The sequence below is a fragment of the Gorilla gorilla genome, chromosome 8 (assembly GCF_029281585.2).
Source record: "Gorilla gorilla gorilla isolate KB3781 chromosome 8, NHGRI_mGorGor1-v2.1_pri, whole genome shotgun sequence".
Lineage (NCBI taxonomy): Eukaryota > Metazoa > Chordata > Mammalia > Primates > Hominidae > Gorilla > Gorilla gorilla.
The window spans coordinates 69689727-69713397 of record NC_073232.2 but is presented as its reverse complement, the minus strand read 5'-3'; the positions used below and the strand labels follow the sequence as shown (position 1 = coordinate 69713397).

Genomic DNA, 23671 nt, shown 5'->3' with positions numbered 1-23671 from the left:
AGTCCTCATGAGATCTTATAGGGTTTTGTTTTGTTTTGTTTTTTGGGATGGAGTCTTGCTCTGTCACCCAGACTGGAGTACCATGGCGCGATCTTGGCTCACTGCAGCCTCTGCCTCCTAGGTTCCAGTGATTCTCCTGCCTCAGCCTCCTGAGTAGTTGGGATTACGGGCATGCGCCACCACACCCAGCTAATTTTTGTATTTTTAGTAGAGATGGGATTTCACTATGTTAACTAGGCTGGTCTCGAACTTCTGACCTCAGTTGATCCACCTGCTTTGGCCTCCCAAAGCACCAGGGTTACAAGTGTGAGCCACCGAGCCCAGCTGAGAACTGATGGTTTTATACATGTTTGACAGTTGCTCCTTCACATGCTCACACTCTCTGTGCGGCCACCATGTAAGTCGGACCTGGTTCCCCTTCTGCCATGATTGTAAGTTTCCTGAAGGACTTCCCCTTCTGCCATGATTGTAAGTTTCCTGAGGCCTACCCAGCCATGCAAAACTGTTAATCAATTAAACCTGTTTCCTTTATAAATTATCCAACCTCAGGTATTTCTTTATATCAGTGTGAAACAGACTAATGTGCTTTCCGATAATCATGCTTCAGGAATTGGGGAATTCAGACTACCTGGGATCAAACTGTGGCCCCACCCTTAGCAGTCATGTGACCTTGGGGAGGTTACTTACCTTCTCCATCTCAACTCCTTCAGTAAAATCTGTAACATGACATTGTTTCTGAGGGTTAAATGAGCATAGCACGGTGTCAGGCACACACTACTTGCCAGATGTTGAGTATTCATCTTTATTGAACTCACTGTATGGCTCTCGATTTTGTATGAGAAAATCATGCTTAGTGCCTTGTTAGTAAAAGAAAGAAAACCTAAAAGTCCCTGCCATGGAAGGAAGAAATAGCGGGGAGAAAAGGGAGTTGGTAAGTTTCAGCATTTCAGAGCTTGGAGGGACAAGTTAGGTTTCTATTTTATGGAGAAGGAGGTGGAGGCAGGATGGGTCCTAAGGTGTCATTCAAGACACACAGCCATAACTCTTTATTGAGAGCAGAGCTAGGGCCCCAGGGATTGCTGTGGTCAAGTTGCGGACAAAAATGACCACTCATTGGAAGACAGGAGAGGAGTATTTAGTTACAAAAGCAGTCAACAATTCAGGTGTATCTATATTCAGTCAGCAAATAAAAGTTGTTCAACTTGGTTGCTAATGGGACCCACTCTACTGAGGCTTTGTATAGAACTCATAGAGGAAGATGGCTTCAAGTAATGAACTACCCTGTGCTTTTCTTAGGACTAAAATCTCAGGAAGCTGGTGATGAATGAAAACCTTAGTCCCACTGGCACTGCACGAGGGGCCAGGAGAGCAGCAGCATCATAAGCCACAGGGTGGGGCAGCCAAGGCAGGGGCATTCTGAGCTGTTGGGGAGGGGTGGCAGGCAGGGTGGGGCACTGTGAGCTGTCGGGGAGGGCACTGTGAAGTGTGGGGTGGGGCATTGTGTGCCACATGCCTGGGGTCCCACCTGGGCCAGTGGGCTTCAGTCTGTAGGTGACTACAGAAGGAGGAGGAGCTCCGTCTGTTCTCTCTTCAGGCAGTTGTTGTGTCTCTCAGCGCTTGTTGAGTTCACAACCTATTAAATAAGCCGGCTGGTCTTCACCCTCCCAGACAAGTCAACTCAGGGGAGGCGGCAGGGTGCGGGCCTTGGCCCGCAGCCCTAGCCGGGGCCGGGGCCAGGGCTGGTGCCCGGGGCCGCGCTGTGAGGTGGGCAGGCGAGGAGCTGGAAGACCATCTCTGCAAGTGCAGCATAGCCTCGGCCTAGGACAGCGGAAGTGCGTGGCCAAAGCTGTGAGCAGAGGCACAGGTGGTGGCAGACAGTAGAGGCGCCCCATGGGGAACATACTGACCTGTCGTGTGCACCCTAGCGTCAGCCTCGAGTTTGACCAGCAGCAGGGGTCGGTGTGTCCCTCTGAATCTGAGATCTATGAGGCAGGAGCTGGGGACAGGATGGCAGGAGCGCCCATGGCTGCTGCTGTACAGCCTGCTGAGGTGACTGTTGAAGTTGGTGAGGACCTCCACATGCACCACATTCGTGACCGGGAGATGCCTGAAGGTAAGGAGGTGATAGGTGCCATCTACCCTCGGCTTGCCTCTGGCTGCTGCTGTCCCCAAGGTTCCCTTTGAGGCATCCCCCACTTCGACCTCCTTTCTGCTTGTAGCCAGCTTTCCCGGGGGCTGGCCAGGAACAAAAGCTGGCTCTGCCTTGAATTCCCACCCCTTAGTCTTTCCCCACCGAGTCCAGTCAGTTTCTTTTCACCTCCCCTCCCAATCGCCCAGTTCTTGCTCTCTCATCTCATTCTCCCAGGCTGGCATGGGACCATTTATTTATGGCTCTTGTCGAATAAGCAGCAGTTGAATAAATGAGTTGATAAATTTTTATAAATGATTACATCTTTTTTCTTTTCTCCCTCTATACATATAGCTTTGGAGTTTAACCTTTCTGCCAATCCAGAGTCAAGCACAATATTCCAGAGGAACTCTCAAACCGATGGTGAGACAACAGTGTCTGTAGCTCTGTTTATTATCCTGTGGGACTTTGTTTAGGCTTCTTTGAGCTATTCTCTTCCTTTTCTCAATAAAAACTCAAATATCCCAACTTTTCAGTACCCATCTTATTTTTTCTTTGTACCTATCCAGATGGTACCTAAGTGAAGGAACCAGGTAAGTGCCTAATTGTTTCCTTTGTTAAAGTAGCCAAATCTCAGGACAGTTCCTATTCAAATATTTGGGGATTTCTTATTTAAAATCAGAATGGAAGTTGCCACGGGAGAGGCTATATAGTATTCTTAATGGGCTGCTTTAAGTCACCTTGATAGAAGCTGCTTAGTTTCTTCTAACTGTAATTTGAACACAGAAGGAAAAAGAAAAAAGGAGAGTGCTTAAAATAATTGTGAAAGGTGTGAAATGTCACAGCTGGGGCTGCAGAAAAATGGTTGTGTGTGTGTGTTTGGGGTTTCTCAAAGGAGTTTACCTATGAGGCTCTAATTACTTTAAAATTCTTACTTTAACAGAAAATGTGTCTCCAGATTTATTCTGGTGACTTAACAGACTTTATTTACCTCCTTGTTCTAAAAGAGAGGTGGGGATTGGTTCATGGTCAAAACTTTCAAAAGACATGAAACGTCAATGTAGACTTTTAATGTGTAATATAAAGATTGCAGGTTAAAATGTCAGACCTTCCCTGTAAGAGCGTTTGTTGCCGTGGCTCCCCCTTTGTCCCTTCCCCTCCTGACAATAGCATCTTGTTCAAAGATAAGAAAGTTACAGTTTTGGCTGGGCTTGGTGGCTCACGCCTGTAATCCCAGCACTTTGGGAGGCCATGGCAGGCGGATCACCTGAGGTCAGGAGTTCGAGACCAGCCTGGCCAACATGGTGAAACGCTGTCTCTACTAAAAAAAAAATACAAAAATTAGCTGGGCGTAGTGGCGCATGACTGTAGTTCCAGCTACTCACAAGGCTGAGGCAGGAGAATTGCTTGGACCTGGGAGGTGGAGGTTGCAGTGAGCAGAGATCACGCCAATGCACTCCAGCCTGGGTGACAGAGCGAGACTTCGTCTCACAAAAAAAAAAGGAAAGAAAGTTGGAGTTTTTTAGTCTCTACGCTGCTGGCAGAGGCAGGGGATGGGAGCCGGTAGAAAAGAGAAAACAATTAGTTGGTTTGCCTCTAAAATTTTGCAAAGAGATGAATCTAAGTAAAAGTAATTCTGGGTAATAATATGGTTCTTGAATAAAAACTGAAATTTTCAAAATAGAAAACATTGCATCATAAACATATTAAATCCAGTTGGCTTATTGGTTTCATTTAAATGCCAGAGATTTCATTACTGTAGAGGAAATGTCTTATAGCTCTTCTATTTAAACTTTGGTTGGGCTCTTAATTTTTAAAGAGGTAGGATAATTAAGACTCATTATGAGTGTGACTTTGTAACTTGGAAGTACTGTCTTCACATTTCAAGATATTTAAAGATTGCTTTAGAATAAACAAATGTGTTATGTGAATTAATTGATTGTACCTTTATACACAAAGCATGTAAGTACTTGTGTAAACTTATACTCTGCTTGGTGATGTTAGGAAAGCCTGATGGATGTTACACAGCAGTTAGTAGATGGGTAGTGTTGGATGAGAGCCCAAAAATGGCTCTTTATTGTCATTCTTTAGGATTACAACACAGTTTATGTATGTCTCACTTGGCCCTTTCCAATACAAATAAGGCCTGTGTATGTTCTCCCTATGTATTGCTAATGAAGAAATGAAAACTTAGAGATATCACATGACTATGGAAGACAGCTACTCAAGAGAACTAAGGTTCTGTGTCCTCAGAATGAAATGGAAGTGACAGATATGACGAATTTACTTTTTAAAAATTTTAAAAACTCTAGAATACATCTTATATTTTGCCTGTAAAATAGACCTGTCTTTTAAAACTTACTGCCATCTTGATTTATTTTATGCAAAGTTGATTTTACACAACTCAAAGCCAAAATTTACCTCTTCATTTTTTTTTTTTTTTTAAATAAAGGAGGGTGTCATTATGTTACTCATGCTGGCCTCAACTTCCTGACCTGGGTTCAAGTGATTCTCCCATCTCAGCCTCCTGAGTAGCTGGGACTACAAGCATGTGCCATCTTGCCTGGCTCTATCTTATGTCTATACATTCATTTCAATGGATAAGAATCAAAGTAGAGATAGTGAAATAGCCCAACTGCAGCAGTCAAATAAATGAGTTGATAGATTTTTATCAATGATTACATCTTTTTTTCTTTTCTTCCTCTGTGCATATAGCTTTGGAGTTTAACCCTTCTGCCAATCCAGAGGCAAGCACAATATTCCAGAGGAACTCTCAAACAGATGGTGAGACGACATTGTTTTTTCCGCCAAGAGAAAGAATAAAAGCTCTTGTTTGATCAGGTTATAGAAAGTATTTAGAAAAACTCATATTGGTTTAAATGTTTCACATGTTCACTTGTCTTATTTTAATATGTGATATACTTTCCTTTAGTTGTTATGATGTTAGTGAAAACGTGTAACCTTTTTGTCTATACATTTTGCCGTCTTTTTATCAACACAATTAATTTGTCATGTGATGGAGGAGTCATGGATTTCTCTTTATAATTCTTGGATTTATCTTTATTTATAATTAATGGATTTATCTTTATTTATAATCCCTTTTCCCTTGCTCCAAAAAGTACATTTTAAAGATGAATGATAGAACTTAGGCTTCAGCTTGGTTTTCATTTAAACAAATTAGAAAACATAGTTGTTTATCATCAGGGATTGAATCTGTGATTTGGGCCTCCTCTTACTCAGTCCTCTGACCACATTCATTTACCACATCCAAGTTCACGCTACTCAAAAGTTTTAGGTTATTAACTTTTTCATTTGATGTAATGTAAATTTAAACATGCCCTACTCCTGCTTATTTCCCTTAATGTTATGTTAAATCCTCATTTATTTGCCAACAAGCCATACACAGCCAAGTTTTCCAGTTGACTTAAACGGCAAGAATACAAGTGAGGGTTCTATAATAATATGCGAAGTAATGCAGCACAGTAAAACACGGGAGTTTGTAACCTTTGTTTTTATAGTTTGAGTAGACTTTGCCCATCTTGAGTCAGTTATTTCTGGTTAGAATTTGTCTTCATTTTTTACATTACTATAAAGAGATACCTAAGGCTGGGTAATTTATAACAAAAAGAGGTTTAATTGGCTCAAAGATTTTCAGGCTGTACAAACATGGCTTTAACATCTGCTTCTGGTGAGGGCCTCAGCAAACTTACAATCATGATAAAAGGCAAAGGGGAAGCAGGTGGTTCCACACGGTGAAAGAGGGAGGAGAGAGGGGAAGGGGGAAAGTACCACACTCTTTTTTTTTTTTTTTTTTTGAAATGGAGTCTCACTCTGTTGCCCAGGCTGGAGTGCAATGGCACGATCTTGGCTCACTACAACCTCCATCTCCCAGGTTCCAGCAATTCTCCTGCCTCAGCCTCCCGAGTAGTTGGGACTATAGGTGGGCACCATAACACCTGGCTAATTTCTGTATTTTTGGTAGAGACAGGGTTTCACCATGTTGGCCAGGCTGGTCTGAAACTCCTGACCTCAAGTGATCTACCCGCTTCAGCCTCCCAAAGTGCTGGGATTGCAGGCTTCAGCCACCGCACCTGGCCAGTACCACAGTCTTTTAAATTACCATAATGAGAATTTGCTTATTACCATGGGGATGGGACCAAGCCATTCATAAGGAATCCACTGCCATTACCCAAACACCTCCCACTAGGCCCTGTCTCCAACATTAAGGGTCACATGTTAACATGAGGCTTGGAGGGGCAACATATCCAAAACATATCAGAATTGTATTTCCCAGTTCCTTCCAGAGCCATGGGCTTCTCACACCTAGACAGCATGGAAGCAGTGAAAGAAAAGCTATTCCATGTCCCTCACTCTTCAGTGGTAGGAACTTTTGCCTACAAGGCCCTTCCAGCATCAGAGGCAGAGGCAGTGTAGGAAACAAAGCATGGCCCAAGTCCCTGTTGGGGCTTTTATTATTCTGGCCTCTTTTTAGGGAAAAAAAAAAAAATGATTTTTTGTGCTGCAGACACCATGTCCGATTAGGTTTGTATACTCATTTTAACATCAAAATTTAGGCCAGGCTCTGTGGCTTACACCTGTAATCCCAGCTCTTTGGGAGGCTGAGGTGGGTGGATCACGAGGTTAGGAGATCAAGACCATCCTGCCTAACACAGTGTAACTCTCTCTCTACTAAAAATACAAAAAAAAAAAAATAGCTAGGCATGGTGGCACGTGCCTGTGGTCCCAGCTAGTCAGGAGGCTAAGGCTGAAGAATTGCTTGAACCTGGGAGGCAGAGGTTGCAGTGAGCTGAGATCCCGCCACTGCACTCGAGCCTAGGTGACAGAGTGAGACTCCATCTCAAAAAAAAAAAAATTTAAGATAGGTTACTTTCCAGTTGTGTAAAGACCGTTTTTTAATTTTGTTTTGTTTTTAGTGACATATTAGTAGATAACCACTAAGTGTGGTTCAAGATGCTTACAGGGATTCTGTTGCATCTAGAGATAGGTGTCTGGTCAGGAAGTAGTTCTTAGAGCTGCTAGCTCTTAGAGTCTGATAATTAAAGTAAGCTATGTGTAAATGCAGAATGAGAGAATACTAATGGATCATGGCTCATATATGCTACAGTTAAACTTTTTATTAGCTAAATTTTTCATCTGGCCTAATTTTTTTGCCCTTTTCTTTTGTACATGAGGATTCTTTCATTTATATGTAATAGAAACAAAAAGTAAACTAAATGAAAAACTAAGTTTTTAGATTTGACTTATGAAATTAATCATGCCAGATAATTTAAATTATAAATTATTGAAAATTATTTTTTTAAATGGAATTTTGTCTCATTTTACATAGGAGTAATCAGTAAGATGTTAACAACTACTTTTATTTTATGGTATTTGTATCAGAAGTGACCAGTTTTTTTTTTTATTCTTAGTTGTAGAAATAAGAAGAAGCAACTCTACAAACCATGTAAGTAAACACTCAAATAGTTAAGAAATTGATAGTTCGACATAAAAGGATGTCTCTCTTGATTTCTTTAAATTACGATGTGGACCTGGTGGTGGTAGCATGGACCTCTTTTTGTGGATTTTCTAAATCTCTTCTATTTTCCTGAGTATTAAATTTATCCAGAAAAGTGTTTAGCTTAGCGTGTCCACCTTTTAAAGATTTTTGACATTTAAGTTAAATTTCAATAGTCTGGTTCAAAAGATCTGCCTTAAGGCTGGGCATGGTGGCTAACGTCTGTAATCACAGCACTTTAGGAGGCCGAGGCAGGCTGATCATCTGAGGACAGGAGTTTGAGACAACCCTGACCAACATGATGAAATTCTGTATCTACTAAAAATACAAAAGTAGCCGGGCGTGGTGGTGCATGCCTGTAATCTCAGCTACTCAGGAGGCTGAGGCAGGAGAATCACTTGAACCCAGGAGGCGGAGGTTGCAGTGAGCCAAGATCACGCCATTGCACTCCAGCCTGGGCGACAGAGCGAAACTCTGTCTCAAAAAAAAAAAAAAACGTGCCTTAAATATTTAATCTTATTTTTAATGAAAGAACAAAAATAGAATAGCTAAGTTAATTGCCAGCACTGTCTATTGACTTTCTATCACAGCAGGTAAAAGCATACCTTCCCCGCTACACCATGATCTTATGTTTCTCCCTGTGTTTCTTCCAATTGTAGCACACTTTTTAATTAAATCAGTAATATTTACATGATTATGACTCTGCGAATATTATTCACTGCTAAGTCATATGGTGTTTTCACTGTGCCTCTGCATTCCATGTCCTTCATCCTGTCTCTGAAACAGTTCTGAAATCTGAGCACTTCTGCAATTCTCCTGGATCTTCTTTTTTCCTAGCCTACGTTAGTTTATCTATCCAAATATCGTTAAGTAGCCTCTGGGTGCTCTGTTTGCTTTCACATCCATTATTTTTTAGCATGAAGCTAATTTTCTGACTATATTCATTTGCCTATTTTCTGAGAGCTGTTTTCCCCCCAAGTATTGTAGCATTTATCACATGCCTTTCAAAGATATTTTCCATCTGCAAAAACACATCTGTTCCTTTTTATGTTTGTGTGGGGGGCAGCTTTCTTTGGCCTTTTGTCATCCTAGTTCAATATAGCTTGGGTTTCCCTAGATATGCTCGATGTCTGCTTTTCTGGGCTAACTCCTTAAAGTCTTTTGGGATCTCACGTAACTGCTGTCTTGTGTGGGATCGCCTGAGTCCTAGATTCTGTGTTTCCTTCTGTCCTGTTATCGTCTCTAGTTGTACTTGAACACATTTTCCTGGGTGGAGATGTTAAAATCCCTCCTCTTTGATAGAGAGTACACCTCTAGGTTGAATCTAAATTGTATGGTTCTGAAGACATTTTGCAGTTGTGCTCTTATTACAGTGTTGTCCTTGAATCTATTGCCAGCGTGTGATACGTTATTTACAACCAGGTTTTAGTTATCTGCGGAAGCTTTTTAGAATCTCTCTCTCTAAGGTTCTGAAATTTTATAACAGCTTGTTGGGGATCTTTTCATTTTATTGAGGCTACTAAACCTGCAGACTATCTCTTCTTGAGAACTTTTTTTTATTTTCTCTGTTCCTTTTTTACTGATAGTCTTGTTATTCAGATGCTAGGCTGCTTAGACCAGTACGCCTGCATTGATTTTTAATTTTTCCCCTTCTATTTTTTTCAGTTTGTCTTTTTATTCTAGTTCTGGGATATTCTGTGACTTTATCCTCTACTATTTCTATTGAATTTTATATTTTTTGAGAGTGTTTTAAGACTTTTTTTAAAAGTTTTGCTCCTGATTTTGACTGGTCCTATCAATTCCTTGTTTCTATTGTTTTGATCTCTTTTCTTGGAGGCTTCCCTCCAATGTGTGGTGGTCCCTGGCCTGCTTTATTTGGAAGCAGGATTTCTGTTAACTGATAGCACTCAGTGTGAGGCCTTAGAAGCCTGACTAGCTTTTCATTTGGGAGACCTCAGTGTATTATCTGGGGATCTTTATTGAAGACATTTCAACATTTCAGTTTCTTCTGAGAAAGATCTCCCAATTTTCTGCCTGGAAAGGAAAAGCAGGCCTGGAAAGGAAAAGCAGAGTTAGCGAAGAAAGTTGGAGTTCCATTTTTGGTGTACAGTTTTCTTTATATCTCAGGTTTAAGCCATGGTATCTCTGAGCCAGAAATTCTCAGGTTTGATATATCCAGGGAACACACATCTAAGTTTCTTGTCAGATGGAAGGACAGGTGGACTTGGGGCTCTAGTTAGAGATTTGCAACTGACCTTGCTGGCTTTTTTTTTTACATTTTACCCTACTTTCCAAAGTGCCATTTGCCTGTAAGTTCACAACCTGCCTTTAGTTCTGCAAGACAAACTGGCTCGCTTCTGTTCCAGTCACTTTCTGTAGGCACCAAAGTTGTGTTTCTGTGTTATTTACTACTCCTTTATCTACTTTTTATGTCTCAGCATTTATTAAAAATTATCTCTGTCAACCTTCTGTGCTGGTCATGGGTGTAACCTTTATTTTATGACTGATGAGGCTTCCGGAGGGAGACGAAATAAATTTGTGGTCAATCTATTATATTTAATCCAAATTTAGGACCTATGTTTAAATCAAAGTCTAATTTGAGTATAATTAATGATGTTAAGCCAGATAATTTTTTAAATTAATGTATCTATAATAAGCATATTACACTTTTCTCCTAAGGCCTTGTTTAATATTTTCATTCAAAGTTTATCCACTGCCATATACTTCCCATTACTTCACAACATAGATGGAGCTGTTTTCCTGAATGCCCAAAGTGTTAGAAATATTTAAGTTAATTAAGATTTGTTCATTTTTAGCCTGGTCAACATAGCAAGACCTCATGTCTACAAAAAGGTTAAATAACAAATTAGCCAGGCCTGGTGGCATGCGCCTTTCGTATTACCTACTCAGGAGGCTGAGGCAGAGGATCGCCTGAGCTCAGGAGTTTGAGGCTGCAGTTAACTATAATTGCACCACTGCACTCCAGCCTGGGCAACAAAGGGAGACCCTGTCTTGGAAAAAGGAAAAAAGTTACTAATTCTTTAAAAACATATCTAAAATTTGTCCTGCCCAAAAGGAGAGTGAAAAATATGAACTTTAGTCTTTGTTTTATTTTGTGTTTGCTGAGAAAAATGCTGTACTTTATTTATTTATTTATTATTTCCATAGGTTTCTGGGGGAACAGGTGGCATTTGGTGACATGACTAAGTTCTTTAGTGATGATTTGTGAGATTTAGGTGCACCCATCACCTGAGCAGTGTCCGCTGAACCCAATTTGTAGTCTTTTATCCCTCACCCTCCTCCCAGCCTTTCCCCCAAGTCCCCAAAGTCCATTGTATCATTCTTATGGCTTTGCATCCTCATAGCTTAGCTCCCACGTATGAAAGAGAACATGATATTTGGTTTTCCATGCTGAGTTATTTCACTTAGAATAATAGTCTTACTTCCATCCAGGTTGCTGGGAATGCCATGAATTTATTCCTTATTATGGCTGAGGTGGTATTCCTCATATATATATATATGTATGTATGTATATCACAGTTTCTTTATCCGCTCATTGATTGATGGGCATTTGGGCTGGTTCCATATTTTTGTAATTGTAATTTGTTTGAGTTCCTCATAGAGTCTGGATAATAGCCCTTTGTCAGATGTATAGACTGTGAAGATTTCCTCCCACTCTGTGGTTGTCTGTGTACTCTGCTGATTGTTCCTTTTCCTGTGCAGAAGCTCTTTAGTTAAGTCTCACCTATTTGTTTCTGTTGCATTTGCTTTTGTGTTCTTGGTCATGAAGTCTTTGCCTAAACCAGTGTCTAGACGGGTTTTTCCAATGTTATCTTCTAGAACTTTTATGGTTTCAGGTCATAGATTTATGTCCTTGATCCATCTTGAGTTGATTTTTGTGTAAGGTGAGAGTTGAGGATCCAGTTTCATTCTCCCGCATGTGGCTTGCCAATTATCCCAGCACCATTTGTTGAATAGGGTTTACTTTCTTCACTTTATGTTTTAGGTGGCTTTGTTGAAAATCAGTTGGCTATAGGTATTTGAGTTTATTTCTGGGTTCTCTATTCTGTTCCATTGGTGTATGTGCCTATTTTTATATCAGTACCGTGCTATTTTGGCGACTATGCCTTATAGTATAGTTTGAAATCAGGTAATGTCATGCCTCCAGATTTGTTGTTTTTGCTTAGTTTTGTTTTGGCTATGCCGGTTCTTGTTTGGTCCATATAAATTTCAGGATTGTTTTTTCTAGTTCTGTGAAGAAGGATGGTGGTATTTTGATGGGAGTTGCATTGAATTTGTAGATTGCTTTTGGCAGTATGGTCATTTTCACAATATTCATTCTACCCATTCATGAGCATGGGGTGTCTTTCCATTTGTTTGTGTCCATGACTTCATTCAGCAACGTTTTGTAGTTCCCAACGGCATATCAAAAAGATAATCCAGCCAGGCACGGTGGCTCACACCTGTAATCCCAGCACTTTGGGAGGCTGAGGCGGACAGATCATGAGGTCAGGAGTTCGAGACCAGCCTGGCCAACATGGTGAAACCCCATCTCTACTAAAAATACAAAAGTTAGCCGGGCGTGGTGGTGCTCACCTGTAATCCCATCTACTCAGGTGGCTGAGGCAGGAGAATCGCTTGAACCTCGGAGGCAGAGGTTGCAGTGAGCCAAGATCACCGCACTGCATACTCCAGCCTGGGCAACAGAGCGAGACTCCATCTCAGAAAAAAAAAAAAGATAATCCACCATGATCAAATGGGTTTCATACCAGGGATGCAGGGATGGATTAACATACACAAGTCAATAAATGTGATATACCACATAAACAGAATTAAAAACAAAAAATCACACGATCATCTTAACAGATGCAGAAAAAGCCTTTGACAAAAGGCAGCATCCTTTTATGATTAAAACCCTCAGCAAAATTAGCATACAAGGGTCATAGCTCAATGTAATAAAAGCCATCTATGACAAACCCACAACCAACATAATACTGAAAGGGGGAAAAGTTGAAAGCATTCCCCCCGAGAACTGGAACAAGACAAGGATGCCCACTCTCACCACTTGTATTCAACATACTACTGGAAGGCCTAGCCAGAGCAATCACACAAGAGAAAACAATAAAAGGCATGCAGATCAGTAAAGAGGAAGTCAAACTGTTGCTGTTTGATGATGATATGATCATATACCTAGGAAACCCTAAAGACTCCTCCAAAAAGCTCCTAGAACCGATAAATGAATTCAGCAAAGTTTCAGGAGACAAAACTAATGTACACAAATCAGTAGCTCTGTTAGACCCCAGAAGCGACCAAGCTTAGAATCAAACCAAGAACTCAACCCCTTTTCTGATAGCTGCAAAAATAAACTAAAATAAAATAAAATACTTCGGAATAGACCTAACCAAGGAGGTGAAAGATGTCTACAAGGAAAACAACTTTAGTATTTTTAATGGGTTAAAATGAGAGGCAGCAGGTACAGCAGAAGAAGTCAGTGCGTGGGCATCCGCATCCAATGGGTACTGCACCTTTGATGGTAAGGCTTTGGTTTTGACTTACTAAATTACTAGGTACGATTATTTTCTAGTTTTTGTCATTAAACCTTAAAACTACTAAGTAACCCCTTCCATTTCTTGTTAAATATTGTAAAATTTCATACTCTCATTTATGCTGACTGACGTTAGAGTATTTGTTTCTATTTTGTGACTACCTTAAATAATACCTATAAACAGTAAACTGTTAGTAGTGTTTTTGCTGTAATTAAATGTAGTAAGACTTACCTTCCAAATGATAACTGAATTGTCAAACACTTGTCGAAGTTTTGGATTTACTCAAAACTCTATGCTCAGCAGCTGGAGGTAGGAAGAGTAAGGGCCCTCCCTTACTCTTATGGAGAGGCATACTTTCTCACGAGGGGAATACTCTGCAGGAATTAGCATCTTGTAAGCAGTGGTGAATTCAACTAATTAGTGTATAAAAATACATTTTTTGGTGTGGCTGCCGACAAAGAGATCCAAGAGGGTAGATGGAGTCGAGCTTGCGGAAGCGAGGAAAGAGAAAAGCAGTATTCTAGGCAGAGAGCAGGGGTAGAGCAGGAAAATGGCTAGGTGCAGGTCAGATGATTTATAGAATGAAATTGATCAAGTTTTGAAGTGAATGCAAAGTATTCTCTGAGAGTCTCATTTGAGTCATGTCTTGGCAGTCTTATTTAAACATGAAGTGAAAGTTAGATTTTTTAAGCTGTCATTTGTTTTCAGGGTGTGAGAGAATATTTAAGTGATACTCTTTTTATCCTCCACATAAGAAAATAGGACTAGAGAAACCTATGGCTTCCTCACTTGTTGGTGGCCTAGCAGCCCTGGCACACAGAGCCTCTGAATCTGAAACACTTCTTTTGTAACAATATCACCTGAAATAATACATTTAGGATTAGTAATTCAGTAAATGCATTAGTCTTGTATTCACTGCAATAAAATGCTCTTGTAGCAGGATTATTTAGTACATTACATTTTATCGTAGTAAATAAATAATAGAAGGGCTGGGCACCGTGGCTCATGCCTGTAATCCCAGTACTTTGGGAGGCTGAGGCAGGCAGATCACGAGGTGAGGAGATCGAGACCATCCTGGCTAACGCAGTGAAACCCCGTCTCTACTAAAAATACAAAAAGTTAGCCGGGCATGGTGGCGGGCACCTGTAGTCCCAGCTACTCAGGAGGCTGAGTCAGGAGAATGGCGTGAACCCGGGAGGCGGAGCTTGCAGTGAGCTGAGATCGCGCCACCGCACTCCAGCCTGGGCGACAGAGCGAGACTCCATCTCAAAAATAAATAAATAAATAAATAAATAAATTAATTAATTAATAGAAATTCTCGGCTGCTTTTTATTGCTGTAGAAAAAAATGAAATCTTATTTTAAACTTTTTTTTTTTTTTTTTTTTTTTTTTTTGAGACGGAGTCTCACTTTGTCTCCCGGCCTGGAGTGCAGTGGCGCAAACTCGGCTCACTGCAAGCTCCGCCTCCTGGGTTCACCCCATTCTCCTGTTTCAGCCTCTCGAGTAGCTGGGACTACAGGGGCCTGCTACCACGCCTGGCTAATTTTTTGTATTTTTAGTAAAGACGGGGTTTCACCATGTTAGCCAGGATGGTCTCGATCTCTTGACCTCGTGATCCACCCGCCTCCACCTCCCAAAGTGCTAGGATTACAGGTGTGAGCCGCCGCGCCCGGCGAAGCCGACTTTTCCCATTATTTTTAACGATAATTCATAAAATCCTTGTTAGGTTTGATGACAGGTACCATATTAAGGGCAGCATTTTATAACCCATATCTTAAACACCATCTCTGGAAGTTGAGAGCCTCCAATGGGTTTTCTACAGAGTGCACATGATACCACACTCAGGCAGTTGATGGAGTGTAAGACATATCTTAGTGCTTTGTCATTTGACATTTTAACTGAGAAAATAATACACTTTGATAAGTTTGACTTACACTTCCCTTCCCCTTCAGGTATCTACCGAGCGTTTCAGTCAACAATACAGCTCGTGTTCGACAATATTCCTTGATGACAGCACAGCCAGCCAGCATTATCTTACAATGACAATAATATTGTGAGTACAACTATGCTGCCGAGGGACAGATTCCTTTATTCTAAAATTATTTCAGCCATTTGGTTGTCCTCTTCAGCAATCAGTTTAAGAAATTGGAGTCAACCATATATTGATATCCAGATTCTCAATATTAAGTATCAGTTTCTCTTTTAATCTTAGACGTCGTGGTGGAAGGAAAAATCAGTTAGCAAAGAAGCAATCCCAGAAACAGTGTATCTTTTTGATGCCTTTATGCCTTTAGACAATGTGGAACACAGTGAGAAGGATAGGTTCCCTTTATTGAATGTTTTTTGTGGAAACTTAGTTTTTCAATGCATCATAGGCCTAAATCAGTGTGCACTACTTTGGACATTATCCTTGGAAGAAGGAACAGCTTTTCTTCTTCTGGCACCACAGTGTATCTGCCTTTGAATTTCTCCCATTGTACATGAGCACCTCGTGGGCCACAAAGATGCACTTTGAGAGCACCCTGAGATGAAGTTTATTTTAAAAGGAACAACAACCAACACCACCACCAGCTCCACAGGGGCCGTCCAGTGTACATTATTCTCATCTCCTTGGGTTATTAGTCTTGATTTTTAGAATACAGCTTGGAAAGTGCTAATTTAGAATATTAATGTCTTTATCTTTAATTTAACTTTTCATTCTGTAAACATAACTAGCTTATAAACAATTTTGTTTCAAATGCACTAGCCTTTTTAGCTAATTCAATTGTCAATAACTTTTACTTCAATTAAAAGTGGCAAGTTTACACTCATAATAATGTCACTTTCCTCCCTCTCTTTTAACAATAGTTGAGAGGAAATTGTGTTTCGAACAAAAACTGGACTCAAACTCTGTCTCAAGTCCTGAGCTTTGGGACCTATTGAGTAATCACTAAATGTCTGTAGTCAGCCAAGTCTCTTAAATCTTTGAGCACACATACACAAAAATTACTTTGACTAGAGTCCCTGGCTGCTTCTGAGTTCCAAAGATTTTGATATGTTAGCATATAATTCAAAAGCAGCTTTGAAGATTAATTTTGCTGAAACAAATTTCGTGCTTTTTTCCTCATTATTCTACTTTTTAGAAGTCTACTTTTGAGAGTATAGTAAGTTTTAATTTGCCACCAGCAAGTTTGAGAAATAATCATTTGGTGTATTCACTATTGGTGACATAAAGTTATTGAACAAATTAATAGGGGAAATTGGCTTCAAGAAGATATTTTGAAAAATGTTTTATCATGAATCAGTAGTGCACTGTTGTCAGTGGGATAGGTGGAACTCGCTGAGATCACTTATGCAAGGTTTTTTTCAAAATACAAGTCTGCAAACACATGTATCTTCCCATCTCCACTTTCCCTCTATCTCTAGGCACTGAGAAGCCTTTTAGGAAAATCAGGATGGATGTGAGGCATCTTTCTGTGAAGAAAAGCATCCCAGAAGATTCTGATTTTCACCCCAGCTCAATCATTCCAAACTTTGCTGCTGATTGAAATCACCTGGGAAACGTTTACCAAGAACCTTGATGCCCAAAGCCATACCCAATACTAATTAAATTAAAATGTCTCATGTTGAAGGTGAGGCAGATATTAAAGCTTCTCAGGCGATTTTAATGTGCAGCAAAGTTTGAGAGCCACTGCTTAATTTGAGTTTAGGACGAGAAACTGCTCCTATTTGGTGGGACCTTGGGCAAGTCAGTTTTAAGGTCTGTTTCCCTGATCTGTAAAACGAGTGTTGAATTAAATGTCACATAAGGTCATTGGTCCTTTCCAGCATGTAACTTTAAATTCTGTGATTTTAAAATTATTTCAGAGATGAAAACTACTTGAAGCACTATAGACATATCCATCTTACATGCTAATGTTACAGGCTTTTTAAAAAGTGCTAATATTGTGTAGACCTATTTGTAGAATTGAGATTTGCCTTCCCTCAGTTGTTTTGAGCCTCACTCTACAAAATTAGCTGGGCGTGGTGGCACATGCCTGTAATCCCAGCCACTTGGGAGGCTGAGGCAGGAGAATCTCTTGAACCCGGGAGGCAGAGGTTGTGGTGAGCCGAGATCACACCATTGCACTCCAGCCTGGGCAACAAGAGCGAAACTCCATCCACGCCCCCGCCAAAAAAAAAATTATCTGGGCATAGTGGCACAAACTTGTAGTCCCAGCTTCTTGGGAGGCTGAGGCATGAGAATCGCTTGAACCTGGGTGGTGGAGGTTGTGAGGAGTCAAGATGGCACCACTGCAGTCCAGTCTGAGCAAGAGAGACAGACTCTGGGTCAAAAAATAAATACATACATAAAATAAATCGCATGGGACGAAAGGTTTCGTGGGTAGAAAAGCATATAACAGGGAAATCTGTTATTATTTATATATTGTAATCACCAACAGAAACGCGTCTTCTAACGGCATATTCCCTTGCATTTTGATTCTCATATTTTTGTAAAAAACAAAGAAATGAAAACAAAGTGCCCTTATGGTACTGTTCTGAACTAGAAGATTTGAATTTCAGGGCCACTAGGAGAGTTTCCTCTGCCCCCCTTTTAAAAAATGTCTTCAGGCCTAACAAATGATAACATCTATTGTTATGAATTTTTTTTCCTTCCACAGTGTGACCTTGGAGATACCTCATCATATCACACAAAGGTGAGCTTTTTAGAAACCTGTCTTGTTATTCTAGCTAATTACTTTGCCAGATATCAAGCTCAGTGTTAGGTCACAGCTCTAGACATCATAAGCTGTATTGTGCCTACTAAAATATCGAAGCAAATTATTCGTATTTTGTTTGTTCCTTAAGACTCTCATAATTCTTAAATGATTGAGAATCTCAAAGAGTATGTGTTTATATTGATTATATTGATATTTAGTGTGGTAGAATTATACAATTGAAATTTTTTCAAAATCTATTTTTAGTTCAGATTTCACAGCCTTACCACTGTTGATATTATGGGCTAGATAATGCTTTGTTGTGAGGACTGTCTTGTGCATTGCAGAGAGTTTAGCAGTATTCATGGCCTCTACCAACTAGATGTCAGTAGTAACCCATGACCCAGGTTATAACAACAGAAAATATTCCTTGAGAACAGTATTGTTAACAGAAATTTTTCATTGAAAAATAACTTTTCTACAACAAAAGGTTGAGTAAAAAGTGTGTCATGTATTTATATTATTTAAAGTCTCTCATGTTGAGCTTAATAGGAGACAAATGGATTCTCTAGAGCTTTCTTTGCAATTTGCTTTAAAGAAGCAATAAGAGGCTGGCTGTGGTGGCTCACGCCTGTAATCCCAGCACTTTGGGAGGCTGAGGCAGGCGGATCACAAGGTCAGGAGATCGAGACCATCCTGGCTAACACGGCGAAACCCCGTCTCTACTAAAAATACAAAAACTTAGCTGGGCGTGGTGGCACGCACCTGTAGTCCCACCTATTCTGGAGGCTGAGGCAGGAAAACCACTTGAACTTGGGAGGCAGAGGTTGCAGAGAGCTGAGATTGTGCCATTGCACTGCAGCCTGGGTGACAGAGCAAGACTCTGTCTAAACAAACAAACAAAAAAAGCAATGAGCTGGTGGGGCGCAGTGGTTCACACCTGTAATCCCAGCATTTTGGGAGGCCAAGGTGGGTGGATCACTTGAGGTCAGGAGTTTGAGACCAGCCCGACCAACATGGTAAAACCCGCCTCTACTGAAAGTACAAAAAATGGCTGGGCGTGGTGGTGCATGCCTGTAGTCCCAGTTACTTGGGAGGCTGAGGCAGGAGAATCGCTTGAGCCTGGGAGGTGGAGGTTGCAGTGAGCTGAGATCTCTCCATTGCACCCCAGCCTGGGTGACAGAGAGAGACTCTGTCTCAAAAAAAGAAAAAAAGAAGCAATAAGATGACCTAACCTCATGCAAATATGTAGTTGGTAGAAGGTGTATTTTTAAAGTTTTCAGACAGTTGTGGGTATTTGTTAACACTAAATCAAAACTTCACAAGTGGTGGTTTCTTAAATTAGTTACGGTGGCATTTTACATATTAATAAATTTATTCCGTGAGTACTCATTGATCTTTCTTGCACAGTAAATGGATCTTTTGCTCCATACTTGCATTTATAATATCATGCATTTGTTACTTGGAATATATTGGTTTATGTTTTATTGTGTCAAAAATCACTTTTAGTTTAACCACCAATCTTACTTTAACACGCCTTTAAGTATTGAAAAGCTGCCAAGCCTACAGTAGAAGGAACAAGTTTTTCAAAGTCCACAGGAAAGCTTAAATTTTATCATTGGGAACAAATACGTATTTCCCTTGAAGTGACAACCTCTCACTTCATTTATTTTTGAGAATGATAGTTGAACTGGTTTTTTAGACCGAGTTTCACTCTGTCACTTGGCTGGAGTTCATTGGCATGATCTCAGCTCAAGCAATCCTCTCACCTCAGGCTCCTGTGTAGCTGGGCCCACAGATGTGTGGCACCACGCCAGGCTAATTTTCTTATATGTTTGATAGAGACAGGGTTTCGTTATGTTGCCTAGGCTGGTCCCGAACTCCTGAAGGAGCTCAAGCCATCTGCCTGCTTTGGCCTCTCAAAGTGCTGCGATTTTACAGGCGTGAGCCACTGCGCTGGCCCAGTTGTACTTTTAAATAAAAATGATGTTCTGTGAAAAAAGTGATTTTTCAGTTCACAGTTAAATCACAGATTCTTTAAGAACAAAAAAAAAGTGCTTCTGGTTAACTTTCCACTTATTCAGAATATTAGAGACATGTCAAGATTTAACAACATTAATTTTTACTGCTTCATCAAAGACATTCTTAAGAAATTCAGGCTACGTTTTTTACCTGTAGGGGACAGTGAAGAATAGAATGACTACTAATGTAATTGGTACCACTGCCTTGATTTATGCTGAGAAACCAGCCATTGTACCCACTTTTGCTTTTATATAATCATGGCAAGTGTCAATGAAAAAGCAGGCAATGACTTTGTATTACTTTCACAAATTTTTAAAATTTTTCATCAGCTTTCTCAGGTTTAATTAGTATGATTCAGAACAGTGTTGGCCAGGCACAGTGGCTCAGGCCTGTAATCCCAGCACTTTGGGAGGCCGAGGCAAGCGGATCACCTGAGGTTAGGAGTTCAAGACCAGCCTGGCCAACATGGTGAAACCACATCTCTACTAAAAATACAAAACTTAGCCAGGAGTGGTGGCAGGTGCCTGTAATCCCTGCTACTTGGAAGGCTGGGGTAGGAGAATCACTTGAACCTGGGAGGCGAAGGTTGCCATGAGCTGAGATCACACCATTGCACTCCAGCCTGGGCAACAAGAGTAAAACTTGGTCTCAAAACAAAAAAAAAAAAAAAAAAAAAGAGCAGTTATGACCTCTTAGGCCTTCTGGAAGGGGTCTTCGGGATCCCGAGAGGTCCACAGAGCACATTTGGAGAACCACTGGTTTGTACATAGGCACAATGCATTAGTTTTACAAAGTTTAAAGTTCATCAAAGACTGTCCTCTTAAAAAGGCAGATGAGTTTGTCATTCAAACAACAGAAAGTACATAAATACATCATGAGAGTGTACTACAGAGAACTAAAGAGAAAGGAAGCTAGGAAATCTGAATCACATTTACATTTATTAAAGTTTACTACTACTGCTTTGTAGAACATTCTTGTGTTTCAATGTGTGGTTAGAAGAGTGAAAATATGTTTGGTTTATTGCCATGGCCTGTTAGGGAGAGTCAATACTCACGGGCATTTCTGACTGGTTATCATATAAAAGACTTCACGGTACAGGCCATGATGTGCTGAGAAAGAAGAAGTCAGGAAACCCTCTGCAAGTCAGGATCCAGGAGAAGAATTCGTAAAAACTGCTTTGGTAAAGTAAACACCAAAGCACACAGGAGGCAGTATTTTACTAAACAAATATTATACTAAGATATTAACAGTTTTTGAAGTAATGTGCTTTCTTATTTTATAGAGACGCAGATAGATCTTTGAGGACACTTGATGAACAGTTACACTCATTTGCGGTAAGTGGCACTTTTATTGAGGTTGTATTTTCATCGTACACTCATATCTGTTTCATGCTGAAGTCAAAGCCATCTTTTTTTAAATCTTCCCCATTTCATGTTGCATTTAGTCATCTTAAGTGTTGTGAAAAGAATGTGCTGGAGTGAGAACTGATTTGCAGCTCTGTTTAGTTAGTGAGCTAGTATGAGTAAATATACTATCCAAACAACAGAAAATGTATCTTTTTTTTTTTTTTTTTTTTTGATGGACTCTTTCTGTAGCCCAGGCTGGAGTGCAATTGTGCGATCTTGGCTCACTGCAGGCTCTGCCTCCCAGGTCCCTGTTCAAGCAATTCTCCTGCCTCAGCCTCCTGAGTAACTGGAATTACAGGCATGTGCCAACATGCCCAGCTATTTTTTTTTTTTTTTTTTTTTTTTTGTAAAGACAGGGTTTCACCATGTTGGCCAGGGTGGTCTTGAACCCCTGACCTCGTGATCCACCCACCTTGGCCTCCCAAAGTGCTGTGATTACAGGTGTGAGCCACCATGCCTGGCCCAGAAAATGTATCTTTTTAAAAGGTAATTGTGAGCTGTCTATAGGACCCTGCAAGCCACTACCCAATTTTTGAAGCCATTCCTCCTGTTCCACACAGGTTTCCACCGTGCACATTACCAAGAAAAGAAATGGAGGTGGGAGTTTAAATAACTATTCCTCCTCCATTCCATCGACTCCCAGCACCAGCCAGGAGGACCTTCAGTTCAGTGTTCCTCCCACTGCAAACACACCCACGCCCGTTTGCAAGCGGTCCATGCGCTGGTCCAACCTGTTTACATCTGAGAAAGGGAGTGACCCAGACAAAGAGAGGAAAGCCCCGGAGAATCATGCTGACACCATCGGGAGCGGCAGAGCCATCCCCATTAAACAGGGCATGCTCTTAAAGCGAAGTGGGAAATGGCTGAAGACATGGAAAAAGAAATATGTCACCCTGTGTTCCAATGGCATGCTCACCTATTATTCAAGCTTAGGTGATTATATGAAGAATATTCATAAAAAAGAGATTGACCTTCGGACATCTACCATCAAAGTCCCGGGAAAGTGGCCATCCCTAGCCACATCGGCCTGCGCACCCATCTCCAGCTCTAAAAGCAATGGCCTATCCAAGGACGTGGACACCGGGCTGGGTGACTCCATATGCTTCAGCCCCAGTATCTCCAGCACCACCAGCCCCAAGCTCAACCCGCCCCCTTCTCCTCATGCCAATAAAAAGAAACACCTAAAGAAGAAAAGCACCAACAACTTTATGATTGTGTCTGCCACTGGCCAAACGTGGCACTTTGAAGCCACGACGTATGAGGAGCGGGATGCCTGGGTCCAAGCCATCCAGAGCCAGATCCTGGCCAGCCTGCAGTCATGCGAGAGTAGTAAAAGCAAGTCCCAGCTGACCAGCCAGAGCGAGGCCATGGCCCTGCAGTCGATCCAAAACATGCGTGGGAACTCCCACTGTGTGGACTGTGAGACCCAGAATCCTAAGTGGGCCAGTTTGAACTTGGGAGTCCTCATGTGTACTGAATGCTCAGGAATCCACCGCAGTCTGGGCACCCGCCTTTCCCGTGTGCGATCTCTGGACTTGGATGACTGGCCAGTTGAGCTCAGGAAGGTTATGTTATCTATTGGCAATGACCTAGCCAACAGCATCTGGGAAGGGAGCAGCCAGGGGCAGACAAAACCCTCAGTAAAGTCCACGAGGGAAGAGAAGGAACGGTGGATCCGTTCCAAATATGAGGAGAAGCTCTTTCTGGCCCCACTACCCTGCGCTGAGCTGTCCCTGGGCCAGCGCCTGCTGCAAGCCACCACTGATGAGGACCTGGGGACAGCCATCCTGCTGCTGGCACATGGCTCCCGTGAGGAGGTGAACGAGACCTGTGGGGAGGGAGACGGCTGCACGGCGCTCCATCTGGCCTGCCGCAAGGGGAATGTGGTCCTGGTGCAGCTCCTGATCTGGTACGGGGTGGACGTCATGGCCCGAGATGCCCACGGGAACACAGCGCTGACCTACGCCCGGCAGGCCTCCAGCCAGGAGTGCATTAACGTGCTTCTGCAGTACGGCTGCCCCGACGAGTGCGTGTAGTATCTGTTTTATTTGACTGCAGTCTTCTTGGTGCAAAAACAAAATGGGAAAAATAAGGATAACTCAGAATTTCAAAAGGAAATCACAAATTCAGCTAATAATAGCATTTTCAGTACTTTTCGTAAACTAAGTAAATACACAAAATGTTGATTTTTCTGACCATAAGACATATTTTGTGTCCTTTTGCCGAGGTGGATGTGTTAGTCTCAGGCCCTCCTGGCCACATTGCCCAAGTCACACAGGCTTCTGTATTATGTATTTAGATAAAATGTGTGAAAATATATTTGAAATAAAGTTCATAAATATGCATTGATTTTTGTACACATGGCACCTCTTTTTCAT

General features: G+C 41.3%; 1 protein-coding gene across 2 annotated transcripts; it reads left to right on the top strand.

Moving 5' to 3' along the window:
- Positions 1-835: 835 nt before the first annotated feature.
- Positions 836-23642, top strand: LOC101141934 (arf-GAP with GTPase, ANK repeat and PH domain-containing protein 5). 2 transcript variants are annotated; one of them, XM_031015514.3, is made up of 9 exons: positions 836-1391; positions 1926-2113; positions 2483-2551; positions 4844-4912; positions 7558-7592; positions 15142-15242; positions 17830-17865; positions 21170-21221; positions 21854-23642. In XM_031015514.3, exons 2-9 carry the CDS (start codon positions 2008-2010, stop codon positions 23327-23329), a joined length of 1944 nt encoding a protein of 647 aa, XP_030871374.3. In that variant the 5' UTR covers positions 836-1391; positions 1926-2007; the 3' UTR covers positions 23330-23642. The 2 variants fall into 2 exon arrangements, with proteins under 2 accessions (XP_030871374.3, XP_018891131.4); XM_019035586.4 differs by lacking the exon at positions 836-1391 and having other exon boundaries at positions 1521-2113.
- Positions 23643-23671: the final 29 nt, after the last annotated feature.

What these genes read in the sequence shown, in the direction of transcription:
- LOC101141934 (XM_019035586.4), top strand. Translation starts at nt 1,891, where the DNA reads ATGGGGAACATACTGACCTGTCGTGTGCACCCTAGCGTCAGCCTCGAG. An exon ending in GAAGCAACTCTACAAACCAT is followed by an intron (nt 7,593 to 15,141) that starts GTAAGTAAACAC and finishes CTTCCCCTTCAG; the next exon opens with GTATCTACCGAGCGTTTCAG. An exon ending in CCTCATCATATCACACAAAG is followed by an intron (nt 17,866 to 21,169) that starts GTGAGCTTTTTA and finishes CTTATTTTATAG; the next exon opens with AGACGCAGATAGATCTTTGA.